The sequence below is a fragment of the Vipera ursinii genome (assembly GCF_947247035.1).
Source record: "Vipera ursinii genome assembly, chromosome: 7".
NCBI lineage: Eukaryota > Metazoa > Chordata > Lepidosauria > Squamata > Viperidae > Vipera > Vipera ursinii.
Genome location: NC_139521.1, coordinates 62,005,549 through 62,018,049, shown reverse-complemented (window position 1 = coordinate 62,018,049; position 12,501 = coordinate 62,005,549). Strand labels below are relative to the sequence as shown.

Here is a 12,501-nt window from a genome sequence, read left to right as displayed (position 1 = left end):
GCAATTGCTAGATTTTCTGGTCAGTTTGGTAACAATTATGTTTCAGCAGCTATTTAAAACCAACATTCTGAGTTTGCTGCTACCGTATTTCCCCAAAAATAAGACCCAGTCTTATTTTTATTTTATTTTCTTGCCTCCAAAAGAGGCACCAGGTCTTACTTTTGGGGTGTCTTTTCCACTCACCTCATGGCGGCAGCACTGACAGCCCCACCTAGCCGGCCCACTTCTGTGGCTGAAGGAGCAGCTTCATTCTGCAATTGAGAATGGAGCTCCGGCCTGCATTTCAAAGTCAGAGGTCTTCTGGAAAGGCCTCTGCAGCTGAGAACCAAGCTACGGATTGAATCCATAGCTCGGTTCTCAGTTGAAGAGGCCTTTCGCAAAGGCCTCTGACTGCAAAGTGCAGGCTGGGGGATATTGCAGAAGTGGCCCGGAGAGATGCAGGTGTCAATTCATGGGAGGCCTGGTAAGTGGGTGCAGGGCACATGGGGCAGCTCCATCCCACCACCCTACCCCAACACTAGCTTGATTTTTAGGCATGTGCCTTGCCCCAAAACTTAGGCTTATTTTTGGGGTAGGGCTCATATTAGGCCCGCCCCCCAAAATCAAGCTAGGGCTTATTTTGGGGGCAGGTCTTACTTTTGGTAAAACACGATATGTTAGTGCTTAGTTACATATTTATAAGGAGCCTCTTATTTTAGAAGCAATCCAGTCAAAATTCTTGAAAATGTAACTACAAGTTCCTTTTTCAACTTCCAATGCTCCAATATGCCTTAAATTTAAGGCCTGATTAAGACTGTATTGTCTTAGATTGTCTTGACTGAAGTAAGTCTAAGTTGCCCAAGTACTGAATTAATAAAAGTCCACTAAATAGTAACTAAGCATATTATTAGACTCTCCAGCTATCTCAATACCTGAAAATAAGCAGCTGATTTCAACCTTGGCCTTTGAAAAAGCTGGTGAGAATATGATTCTGCAGATGTATAGAAGATGAATAATTCCTGGTGGGTCTCCATCTTGACTAGATTCTTCTCAGAAATAGATAAAGCATGTGTTGCACCTATATGCACTAGAAACAAAGTATAATACACCTTATCTTTAAAAAGGGCAAATGAGAACAACCTGCCCATTATTGCCCGATTACTCTGCTAGATACTTCTTCTATGCTATATAAAAGTTTCTGAACAAATTAGAAGATTGGGAGGAAGAAACAAAACTCTTGTATCCAGAACAGGCAGAGTTTAAAAAAGGATATAACATAGTAGGTTATTATGCAATAAGGACTTTGAAGATCCTTATTGAAAAATATATCAATAGGCTACCTCTGCCATTGACAAATCTTAACTATGGGAAAAATTAGCTATGACAGATATCGATAAGCACTTTCTTAAACTAATCGTTGAACTACATACAGTTCTGACATTTCAGGTAGAATAAGAATAGGCCCATAGCGGTCCTTGTCAGACCCTATCTTATTGGAGAGAGGAGTTAAACAGGGCTATTTAACACTCCTTTTCCACCTGGCTGACCTGGACTGACAGGCATTTTAATTATATTTACAATTTTTAATTTATTTTTAATTTTTAATTTTAATTTATTGCACAGATGATTTTAATTTTATTTTTATCTTAATTTCTGTAATTATATGTTTTGTTGTTAGCCGCCCTGAGTCCTTCGGGAGATAGGGCGGGATATAAATCCCATAAATAAATAAATAAATAAATAAATAAATAAATAAATAAATAAATAAATAAATAAATAAATAAATATTTACTCGGCTCATTTATCTTCTATATTAATGATACTGTACTGGTTATATTATCCTTCTGGGTGACCAAATTTTAGAAGTCCTCAGAACAGCTGTAGCTGTTAGAAACCATTTGATCTTTAAACAAAGGTTTCCATTTCCTTGACCTCATAGATTACATTATTAGTCAAAATCTTAAAACAATTAGTTTTGTTTATAAATTTTCTTAATCTTTAATTTTTTTGGTTATTGTTCAAGAGATGTCTATTTATAATCCATTCTGAATTTATTGAATGCTTTGGTGCAAATATTCTTGAGAATAAAATATTCTTGAATCAGACTGAGTGATGGTTATATAAACCAGACAAATTTGGGAAACACATGTTTCATTGGAAGTCTAATGAAACATAACCTATATCTGTAAGTTATGTTTTATTGAGTCCAATGCACTTCAAGTTACAAGTTCTTTCTTGATTTCCATCTTGCTATATTGGTAAATCTTTTTAGCCATATGTTCCTATTACAGTTTGTCAATAAAATTTCACCATGCTTCACATATCAAATGTGTGTGTTCACATTTGTCTTTGCCATCACTGATTTAAGAATTCACGGTTACGAACAATTTTTTATTTTATCATTGTATCACAAAATACACCTTAGTTACAAAAAGCATTTTAATTCTGTTTATGAATAATGCATATTTTGTATCAATCATTCTGCTTCCAAAGATGACTCCAGTATTCCAGAAACTCCTGAAGCTAAGAGGACAGTACAACCAAAGTATTTTAAATTTAGGAAAGATGTTATTGAATTGTCATCTGAAAGTGAAGATGAAGAAGTACAAGTGAAATACAACAATACAAAGCAATCCTCGGTTTCTAGAAAGGATGTTATTATAATGTAAGTCTTTACAACTTCTTTCAGATTAATTGCTTATTTTAAAAGTAATAATCCAGAATCTTTAGGATTTTATGTTCAGGTTTCCTATGATACAATATAAAATTTTCAGCATAAAGGTAATAAGGTAGCAAATCAGGAATTTTTGTGAACTTAATGGATATAGCCCTGAATTAAATATAGAAATTCATCATAAGGTTGTTTTTAAATAGTAACACTGTGAAAGTTGTCAAGGAGATGCTAATATGATAAGATACATTATGTAGAATACTATCATTAATCCATATCGGGTCTTTCTACAAAAGTTTCTATTATTAAAGTTCAAATATTCTTGCTGACATACTGGTCTTTGTGCATGAGGTCTCACCTCTCGTGCAAGTGGAGCTGCATGCATATGCCTGCTCGCCGCTACTTAGATGGCCCATTCCAAACAGGCTGCGTCCCAGGACCTAAAATCCTGAGCTAAAAAAAAACCTACTACATCAGCTAAAACATTGTAAAAAGAATGCAAACAATTTTCTTAGACTAAAAAAATAAAAATTGTTCCTATTTTTAATAAAAAATTTAAATAGGGCTAGAATTTAACTATTATCTTCTAATGTCCAACCTTTGTTACCTAATGTCTTTTTATGTATTTTATCATGTATTTTTTTTAATTCTACAGTAAAATTGTCATAATAATTTATATCAATATTTACAGTTCTGAACCTTCTGATGACGAAGGTGAGAATGTATCATCACAGTCTCTCCATAAAAATGGTCCAGCTGAAATGTCAGATGACACAGAGGAAGAGGAGGAGGATCTGAATTACTGTAAACTCCAAACACTAAAAGAACTTTTTCCACAAAAAAGTGACCAAGCATTATTAAAGGTACAGTTGTTGTTGTTAGTTGCGAAGTCGTGTCCGACCCATTGCGACCCTATGGACAATGTTCCTCCAGGCCTTCCTGTCCTCTACCATCTTCTGGAGTCCATTTAAGCTCACGCCTACTGCTTCAGTGACTCCATCCAGCCACCTCATTCTCTGCCGTCCCCTTCTTCTATTCCCCTCAATCTTTCCCAGCATTAGGCTCTTCTCCAGTGAAAGGTACAGTATTATGATATAATTATCAGGAAATCTCCATGCACATATCTTGAATGTTTGAAGATAAATCTTTTTCAGAGATTTCTTGTCTTCTCTTTCCCTGTATTTCAACAGCCTTAATCAGAATATAGGTAGTCATTAGTTGAATGGTTGTAAGTTAAGAACTGCCTGTATTGGAAGGAGAATAACAGTGATGTATTCAGTCTCTCTCTCACACACACACACATATGTTCTTTAGCTATGCCATTTGGAGATTACTGAGTTTCCTGTGTGGAAATGTAAGTTATGGTACTAGAAAAGAGTGAGAAACTGAGGTTATTTGCTGGGTAACAGATCAAGAAACCAAGAAATTCATTCTTCTTTACACTAAGCCACAAATTTAGTAGACCCCAGCCTATAATGGTAGGCTTAAAAATGTGGGATAGACAACATCACCACCAGACGGATTTGTAAATGGCTGACAAATCACACTCAATAAGTAGTCCTCAATGAACTATATCTAGATGGAAGGAAGGAAGCAGTGCGTACCCCAAGATTCTGTTTTAGACCCAGTACTCTTCAGCATTTTCATAAACAATTTAGATGAAGGAATAGAAAGGAAACTCATCCAATTTGCAGGGAACATTAAACTGGCATGAATAGCCAGCACCCCAGACTATAGGCTCAAGATCCAGATGGATCTCAATAGGCTTGAACACTGGGTCTTATCTAACAAAATGAAATTCAGTGTAGAGAAAAGTGAGGTTTTACACTTAGGCAAGAAAAATCAACTGTGAGAGGGATCTTGGTGTCCTAGTGGACAATCACTTAAACATGAGGCAGCGGTATGTGGTGGCAGCAGCCAAAAAAGCCAATGCAATCCTAGGTTGCATTAGCCGAGGGTAGAATCAATATCACATGAAGTGATAAAGTACCACTTTATAAAATCTTAGCAAGACCACACTTAGAATACTGCATGCAGTTTTTGTCACGGTATTATGAAAAAGAAGTAGACCCTGAGAAAAGAGTGCACAAAAGAGCAAGATTCGAGGGCTGGATGATTAGAGGGCTGGAGGCTAAAACATATGAAGAATGGTTTCAGGAAGTGGGTATGTCTAGTCTAGTGAAAAGAAGGACTAATCTAAGAGAAATTTCAGTGAGAACAATTAAACAGTGAAATGGCTTAAAGGTAAAGGTAAAGTTTCCCCCGCACATGCGTGCTAGTCATTTGCGACTCTAGGGGCTGGTGCTCATCTCTGTTTCAAAGCCGAAGAGCCAGCGCTTGTCCGAGGACGTCTCCGTGGTTATGTGGCGAGCATGACTAGATGCCAAAGGCGCACGGAACGCTGTTACCTTCCCACCGTAGTGGTCCCTGTTTTTCTACTTGCATTTTTACATGCTTTCAAACTGCTAGGTTGGCAGAAGCTGGGACGAGTAACAGGCGCTCACTCTGTTATGCGGCACTCGGGATTCGAGGCGCCAAACTGCCGACCTTCTGATCGACAAGCTCAGCGTCCTAACGCACTGAGCCACCGCGTCCCTTGAAATGGCTTACCGGTTGCTTAAAAGCCTCACTGGAGACTTTTTAAAGTAGTTATTAAAGTACTTATGCCATATTATATTTTTCCACAAATTCTGTTTTAAAATGGCTCATTGCATTTCCAAAAGATAGGATTTCATAGCGAATTTTTTAAAGTAATAGTGATTTTAATTTAGAAAAGAAATATTTTTTCTCAATTTTCTTCCTGTAGCTCATAGAATCAACAAATACAATGGATGAAGCTATAGCTGCTGGTCTAAAATTGTTTGATGAAGGTATACAGCTATTTTTTATTCTCATATTTTTTGTAATTGACATGTTTGATATAACTATTTCATCATACCCTCTTATCTATTCTTCAACTTATATACAGTTACTGACATCAATATTAACAAAAAACTTGCATAAAATGCTAAAACTTTTATAGAAAGAAAAAAGTCCAAATATACTGCATATAATGTCATGTGTTCTTTTCCCCATTGTTATGAGAATTGTACTGCACCTTTTAATATTAAAATTAAGTATCAATAGTGACTCATTGCTAAATATACCAAAGAGGTGGTTAGTTCCTAATGTGCATGTAATGCTTTACAAAAACCAAACAAATTAACATCATTTTATGCATATAAACTTATCCTTAAACTAAAATATATTTCATAATACACTGCATGTACAAAAATCTATTAAAATTGCTTATGTTGAAACCTTGTACACACTTTAAACAAAATGGCTATTTCAACTTCACAAGGATTTTTTTGTTTTGATGTGATTCTTTGTTTCCCCATTGCCCTCAGCTGCTACTTTTTTTAGCAGTTTTAACATAACACTAAAATTTCAGATCTTTTTTTATAGTAACTGACACAGACACTATAGTGGATGTTCGTATGTACAAAGAGGCAAGAATAAACAAGTCTGTAAACAATGGGCAAGTTTTAAAATCAATTATTGAACACCTGTTTGTCAAAGGGGGAGAAATTGTTCATTTTTTCTGAAAGACGACAGCTGATTACATTGTGAAAATAAAACAATGTAAAATAAATGTAATTAATTTATTTGATTTATTTGAACTAATGGTACTGTAGCCATGAAATATTTCCCATATCATATTAAATGAGATTTAGAATTTATATTATTTAACTATTTTGATATCCTGAAATAGCAATAGCACTTAGCAATAGCACTTAGACTTATAAACCGCTCCATAGTGCTTTACAGCCCTCTCTAAGTGGTTCACAGAGCCAGCTTATTGCCCCCAACAATCTGTGTCCTCATTTTAATGACTCGGAAGGATGGAAGGCTGAGTCAACCGTGAGCTGGTGAGACTCGGAACTGCCAAACGGCCGGCAGCCAGCAGAAGTAGCCTGCAATACTGCATTCTAACCACTGCGCCACCACAGCTCTTATGACATAATACAAATAACCATAATCGCTTGGGTATTAGACTGAAAGTCCTTTTCAAATATTAATTTAATATACTTTTTTGACTTATAAAAGGATCTCGAAAGAGGAAGCTTGATGAAGGTGCGATGGATCCTTCTGAAGATAAGGATGACCAAAGTGCAAAAAAGAAAAGACTTGATCCCGTGAGCATTTAGTCATATTGTCTATAAATACCAGAACTCAAGTTAAGAATAGAACTCAGTAGCAAAAGCAAAAGATCGTAAACTTCACTAAACTTCTGATAACCCTATTCAGAAGTGGAAAAATTCCTCCTTCAGACCCAGAAGTCTTCGTTGATGACACTGGCTTAATATAAGGGATCATGCTCCACTTCCTGTGCTCCTAAATGTATATATTTCATCTATTTCATTTCCTCAGTTAATGGTGATGTGGCTGCTTGGATTATGCCATTAAATGCTAAACATTGTCCTGAGCCTGATTGCACAATTTCTCTGCACCATGCTCTGTATTTGATAGTGACAGGAATGGAATGCAATGGCTGGATCAAGCAGTAGGTAGAGCCAGGACAAAAAACTGATTTAAAATTAATTTAATTAAATAACTGGAGGTAATATGATTGCTCTGGATCTATTTTAGATTTTTCTCCTGTTGTATTCTAAAATATAATTTGGTATTTTGGAGTTCTCTTGACAGTTCCGAAAGTCCTGGGACCATAGACTACATACAGCTGTCTTTGATTAAAACCTTTTTTTTCAATGAATCAGTAGAAAGTGGATAAAAAAGATGTAGTCATAACTGATTAAGCTACCATTACAGATGTGTGTTTGTGTATCTCTTTCTCTCTCTCTCTCTCTCTCTCTCTCTCTCTCTCTCTCTCTCTCTCTCTCTCTCTCTTTCTCTCTCTCTCTCTCTCTCTCTCTCTCTCTCTCTCTCTCTCTCTCTCTCTATGTTAAAAGATGGAATTTCCTAATTTCACATTAGTATCTGAAGTTTAATTTTAAGAAAAATAATGTGTGGATTGAACCATTAAGCAGTGCTAGTTTACCAAAATGTGTTTAGTGGTCACTGATTTTTTTTCCCATTAAACGATGATGTATTTATATTATATATTTGTAGGATTATTTTAATTCTTTTATAAAATGCATAAATGTATATGTATTTATTTAGTAATCTAAATGGTAGAGCTGAATTGCAAAATAAAATTGACCTTTTTTTTCAACCATAGTTGCAAAATCCTGAAAACCAGTGGGAAAAGCAAGAAAATCTAGTAAACAAATTTCATAAAGAATTTCCTAATTTGGATAAAGAGGTATGGTTGTACTTGACAGAGTACGGTATATGTTTTATGCTGATATTACAAATAGATCCATATTAACTGCTGCTGTAGCATATTGCATATCTGTCTATCTGTCGTTTACAATTTTAGGAACTTGGAGCACATTTAAACTGTAAATAGGGGCTTTTGACATTCCATCCTTCCCTAACCAAGTTTTCAATCTGTCATGAAAGCATGGGTTGAAAGTTTCACTGAAATTGAGACTTTTAATTGTATAAACATCCATATGAATTAAGAATTGTTTCAAAATTTTAAATTATATTGGGTTTAGGGTATTTTATATTTTAGTGGTAAGTATTACTTAGAAAGCAAATAATTGCAACAAGATGTGTATGGTATTCCAAGCTATGTTATTTTCAAGGTTACTCTTGTTCCATGTATTCTGTCCATGTTCTTTTGCCAGGACTGAAACTCTTCTATGATCTCTACGAAGCATTTATTTAATGGAATAATGTAGCGAAGTAAGAATACTTCATGCTACAGAGTAGAAAAGTAACATGTCCTCCCAATATCCATTCATTGGCAATGTAACACTGTCTGTCTATCTGTCTTTCTTCTGTGCATTTTAAAAATTTCTCCAAACCTACTCGTATGCTTTTTTTTTTTTGCATGCCACATGATGGATGCTTCTGCTTGAATACGAATTATATTAACTGTAGTCTAGAAATATTGGTATCTAATATCTAAAAGTGAAATAAAATAACCATTGGAAGGTAGCAATGAAAAACTGTTCACATCTTTAGATTACTTTGTTGCTTTTTTTGTACTGCTTATAGAAATCTCAGCCTTTATTAGATAAAATATAAAGACTTGTAGATTTAGCAAGCTGTACATTAAGGTTATAGTTCTAAATACTGAGATTCTTGATGAAACTATACTTTTTAGATGAGATTCTATGCATATGTGCAATTTTGATAAGGTCTCTGTGTATTATATGGTTTATTAATCCCGTGTTCATACAAGATTTGTTTATTTTATGAATTAGGAACTGAGAGATGTACTTCAGGAACATAACTGGATATATCAAGAAGCTTTTGATTCTTTAAAAACATTTATGGAAGATCAAGAGGGTAAAGATATTTTTATTTTAATTAGCACATACCATTTACTGCGTAAGCATGCATCTTATTGCCCACATATTCAGTGAGATGCAAACCAAAAGGAATTTAAAAATTATTCTGTATGGATTTAGCTTAATTTAGTAAATCAGGACTTAACATAAGAGATCTAAGAAGCAAAATAAATTACAGTAATGTAATAAAAATATAAGACATAGTAAAAAAACATACATCAAATAAATGAAGAAAGGAGAATCCTTCCTCATGCAAATAAGTTTTAATCAGACTTAAAACAACAGGATCAGCACCATTTCATGACAGGATGTAGCTTAATGAGACTGAGTGTCACTGTGGAGGAAGCTTTCTTTTTTATTATTACAAAGAATTTGTGGGAAGGCATATTCTGACAATCTTTAAACATGAATGAATTGGTGTAAGAAGAATTGGCATTTTATGTACTGTGTCCCAACCCATTTAGGGCTTTAAAGGTAAGCCTCAACATCTTGAAGTAAGCTTGTAAGCAAATATACTGCTGTTTTTATCATTTTAACATCCTCAGGTTGAAGATTCATTGTCCCTTTCTGATGTATTTAAAACATCTGAACATTGAGCAAACACACACAATACATACATACATACATACATACATACATACATACATACATACATACAAAAAAAAGTCCCTATAGTAAAATCATTTTTGTCTCGGGATTCTTGTCAAGTTCAGCTGGGCCTTAATTGAGAAGCTGTGTTCTTAGTATGCTTTTTCAGAAGGGTAATTCATCCTGAAGAGAGTATTCATCCGGTTTCTAGATATGAGGACCACCTATGTTCTCCATCTTTCTGAATTTAACTTATGTTTATCCTATAGCACAATACTGACTCCAGGCACTAGTACAGCAGCTGCAAAGCTTTGCTTGAATTTGATAACAGAAAGATAAATATTTTCACCATAATGATAGAATGAGTACGATACGGCCTCACAGCTTTGTATAGATGGCAAAAAGTACGGCAAATGAAATAATGCTTTGTGAGTCCCCAAAAGGCTGTGGATGTTGAAGGGTTTTTTTGCCCATTAAAAAATATTCCTGGATTCCATTCAATCAGTCTCCATTGACTTACTACTGCTAAACAACAAGATGGGGAAATACTCAAGAATGAAGAACGTTTCTCAAATCCTTCCCATGTATTCTGCCCATGTTCTTTTGCCAGGAGTGAAACTCTTCTATGGTGTATATTAAGCAAGTTATTTAATGAAGTAATGTGGTGAAGTAAGGATACTTTGTGCTACAGAGTAGAAAAATTACATGTCCTCTCAATATCCATTCGCTGGCAGTGTGATACAGTGCAAGAAGGATTTTCACAAATGAGCGCTACCTCTTGCAGTGCTTTGTCGGCTAAGGTGTCAAACATTGTTCTGAAATGTTCTCTGACTTTTTTTTAGATCATTTCAATAAGAGTGAAATTGGGCAAGACAGCTGCACTGAGTCTAAAACGTTGTTAAATTTGAACAGAAGCCTCTTTTTGGTGCTTTTTTAAAGACTCCTGCTAGATTTATCGGGTTTTGTTTTTTGTCCTCGCTTTTCAAGTTGTTTGTGTCCTTTTATGTTTTTTTAACATATACAGATGCACAACATCCTTCAAAGAGTGAAGTTTCAAATGGAAAGAGTCTTTCAGTTAATAATGCCACTCACCACCCAAATGAGACTAAAACGACTCACCACCCAAATGAGACTAAAACGAGGCTCACAGAGAAATCATCCAAAACTTCTGAGAATGGCTTCAGGAGAAAGGAAAAAAAGAAAAAAATCTGGAGTACTAAAAAGGACTCGCAGGAGCTGCAATATGAATCTGCTTCAGATGCCGGTAGCTCCCTTGATGAGGACTACAGCAGTGGTAATGAAGTAATGGAAGATGGGTATAAAGCTAAGATTCTTAGTTTTCTTCAGGGTGCTTCTCTTGGTGAACTCACTCTGATTCCACAATGTTCTCAGAAAAAGGCTCAAAGGATAATGGAGGTCCGTCCCTTTAACAGTTGGGAAGCCTTGGTAAGTATCTGTATTCTTTTCTTTAAAAAAAAATACATCAACAGCATATAATATATTCAAGGGATGTCTTCCTACTAAGAAGGCATACATGTGTCGCTTTGCCTAACCAAGCTAAAGCACTATGATTCTTCTAAGCCAGTAGCTTTTCAAACAGTGTCAGATGACCTAACTTTGAATGTATTAAGGGATGATTTTCTGGAAAAATAGAAGCTGATTGGCTGGCAACACTGTCATTAATTCTTGAGCTCCGAAACTTGGTTCACTTTACTGCAGAAGAAGAATTTAGAGCTTTCTCATTTGTGAAGCTGCTGTTTGCTAGTGTTTTCTGATCTGCTGTAGTTGAAAAACCATACAGAAGTGAAGAATGTGGCAAATTTTTTTACTGCAATTGCCTCAGAGAATCAGTAACCAACTTGCAGAGTTTTCTCCATGATTGAAATGCCAGGATAAGCCTATTAAGCAGTTGATGAAGAAACTTTGTTATTTATTTTGATTCCTTATTTTTTTAACTCCTCACTGACTTTTTAATTTTGGTATTATGAACTAAGCAGTTTGGTAATTTTCTTGAGTATTACAAGGGTTTTTTTTTAACTTTCAAAAACAAATTAGAAGTCTTGACATGGAAGTGAAAGAGAGAAAACATACCTGTTGGTGAGTACTTTTGATACTGCTCCAAACGTTTTTGTTTTTTAAAGTGTTTTCAGCAGCTTTATTTCATGCTATTCCACCAAAATGAACAAGTCTTTGGTTTTAGCAGTGTGATTTTGTGATTGGGTTTGTTGATTTTTCAAAGGTAAAAATTGTGGGATTTTGGTATGTTGTCTCTGTGAGGTTTATTTTGTCACTGTTTTAGAGAAATTGTTGCAAGTAAGCTATTTTATCTAATTCTTCTGATGTTTATCCCTTAAAACAGTATTTCTAGAAATTGAGACCACTGCATTTAAACACTTTTTAAATCCTACCTCTATACATGCTGCATTTTTCTGAATTAGATATTTAACCATATTGGATCCTAAATTGTTTGGGTCAGATTTTTGAATGTAAAAAAAAATAGTCACACATATTTTAAAGTGCATACATGAAAAATACATGCAGATAGCTTTACAGCAGTGCTGCCTCTGAAATTGTTTTGCCTGAAGTCTTGTACTTTGAACAGAACATCTGTCCTTTAGAAACATGTTGAGTTTTGTCTAAACAGCTTCTTTGCAATAGTAATTGCTAAAGGGCTCCCATTCTTTGAAATAGTTCCACAGAATTAAATTGTGTAGGCCTGTTTTAATTTAAACATCTTTCATAAAGGAGTCATTTGTCAGTACCAAAATATTTACTTAGCTTCTGTAACAACATGCCTTAATTTTAATGAAATTCAGCAAATTGTATTCTTCGGAGTTTTCAAGAAGAAATTTCTAAACA

The 12,501-nt window shown here is 34.9% G+C and overlaps 1 protein-coding gene across 3 annotated transcripts in view; it reads left to right on the top strand.

The window, feature by feature from the left end:
- The window catches only part of SMARCAD1 (SNF2 related chromatin remodeling ATPase with DExD box 1), a 42,979-nt gene that overhangs the window by 10,896 nt on the left and 19,582 nt on the right, over window positions 1-12,501 (top strand). For all 3 annotated transcript variants that reach the window (XM_083367819.1, XM_083367818.1, XM_083367817.1), the window contains exons 3-9: window positions 2,473-2,644; window positions 3,342-3,513; window positions 5,457-5,520; window positions 6,740-6,828; window positions 7,872-7,955; window positions 8,968-9,052; window positions 10,667-11,088. In XM_083367819.1, coding sequence (XP_083223945.1) covers window positions 2,473-2,644; window positions 3,342-3,513; window positions 5,457-5,520; window positions 6,740-6,828; window positions 7,872-7,955; window positions 8,968-9,052; window positions 10,667-11,088 — 1,088 coding nt within the window. The remainder of the gene's footprint in view (window positions 1-2,472; window positions 2,645-3,341; window positions 3,514-5,456; window positions 5,521-6,739; window positions 6,829-7,871; window positions 7,956-8,967; window positions 9,053-10,666; window positions 11,089-12,501) is intronic.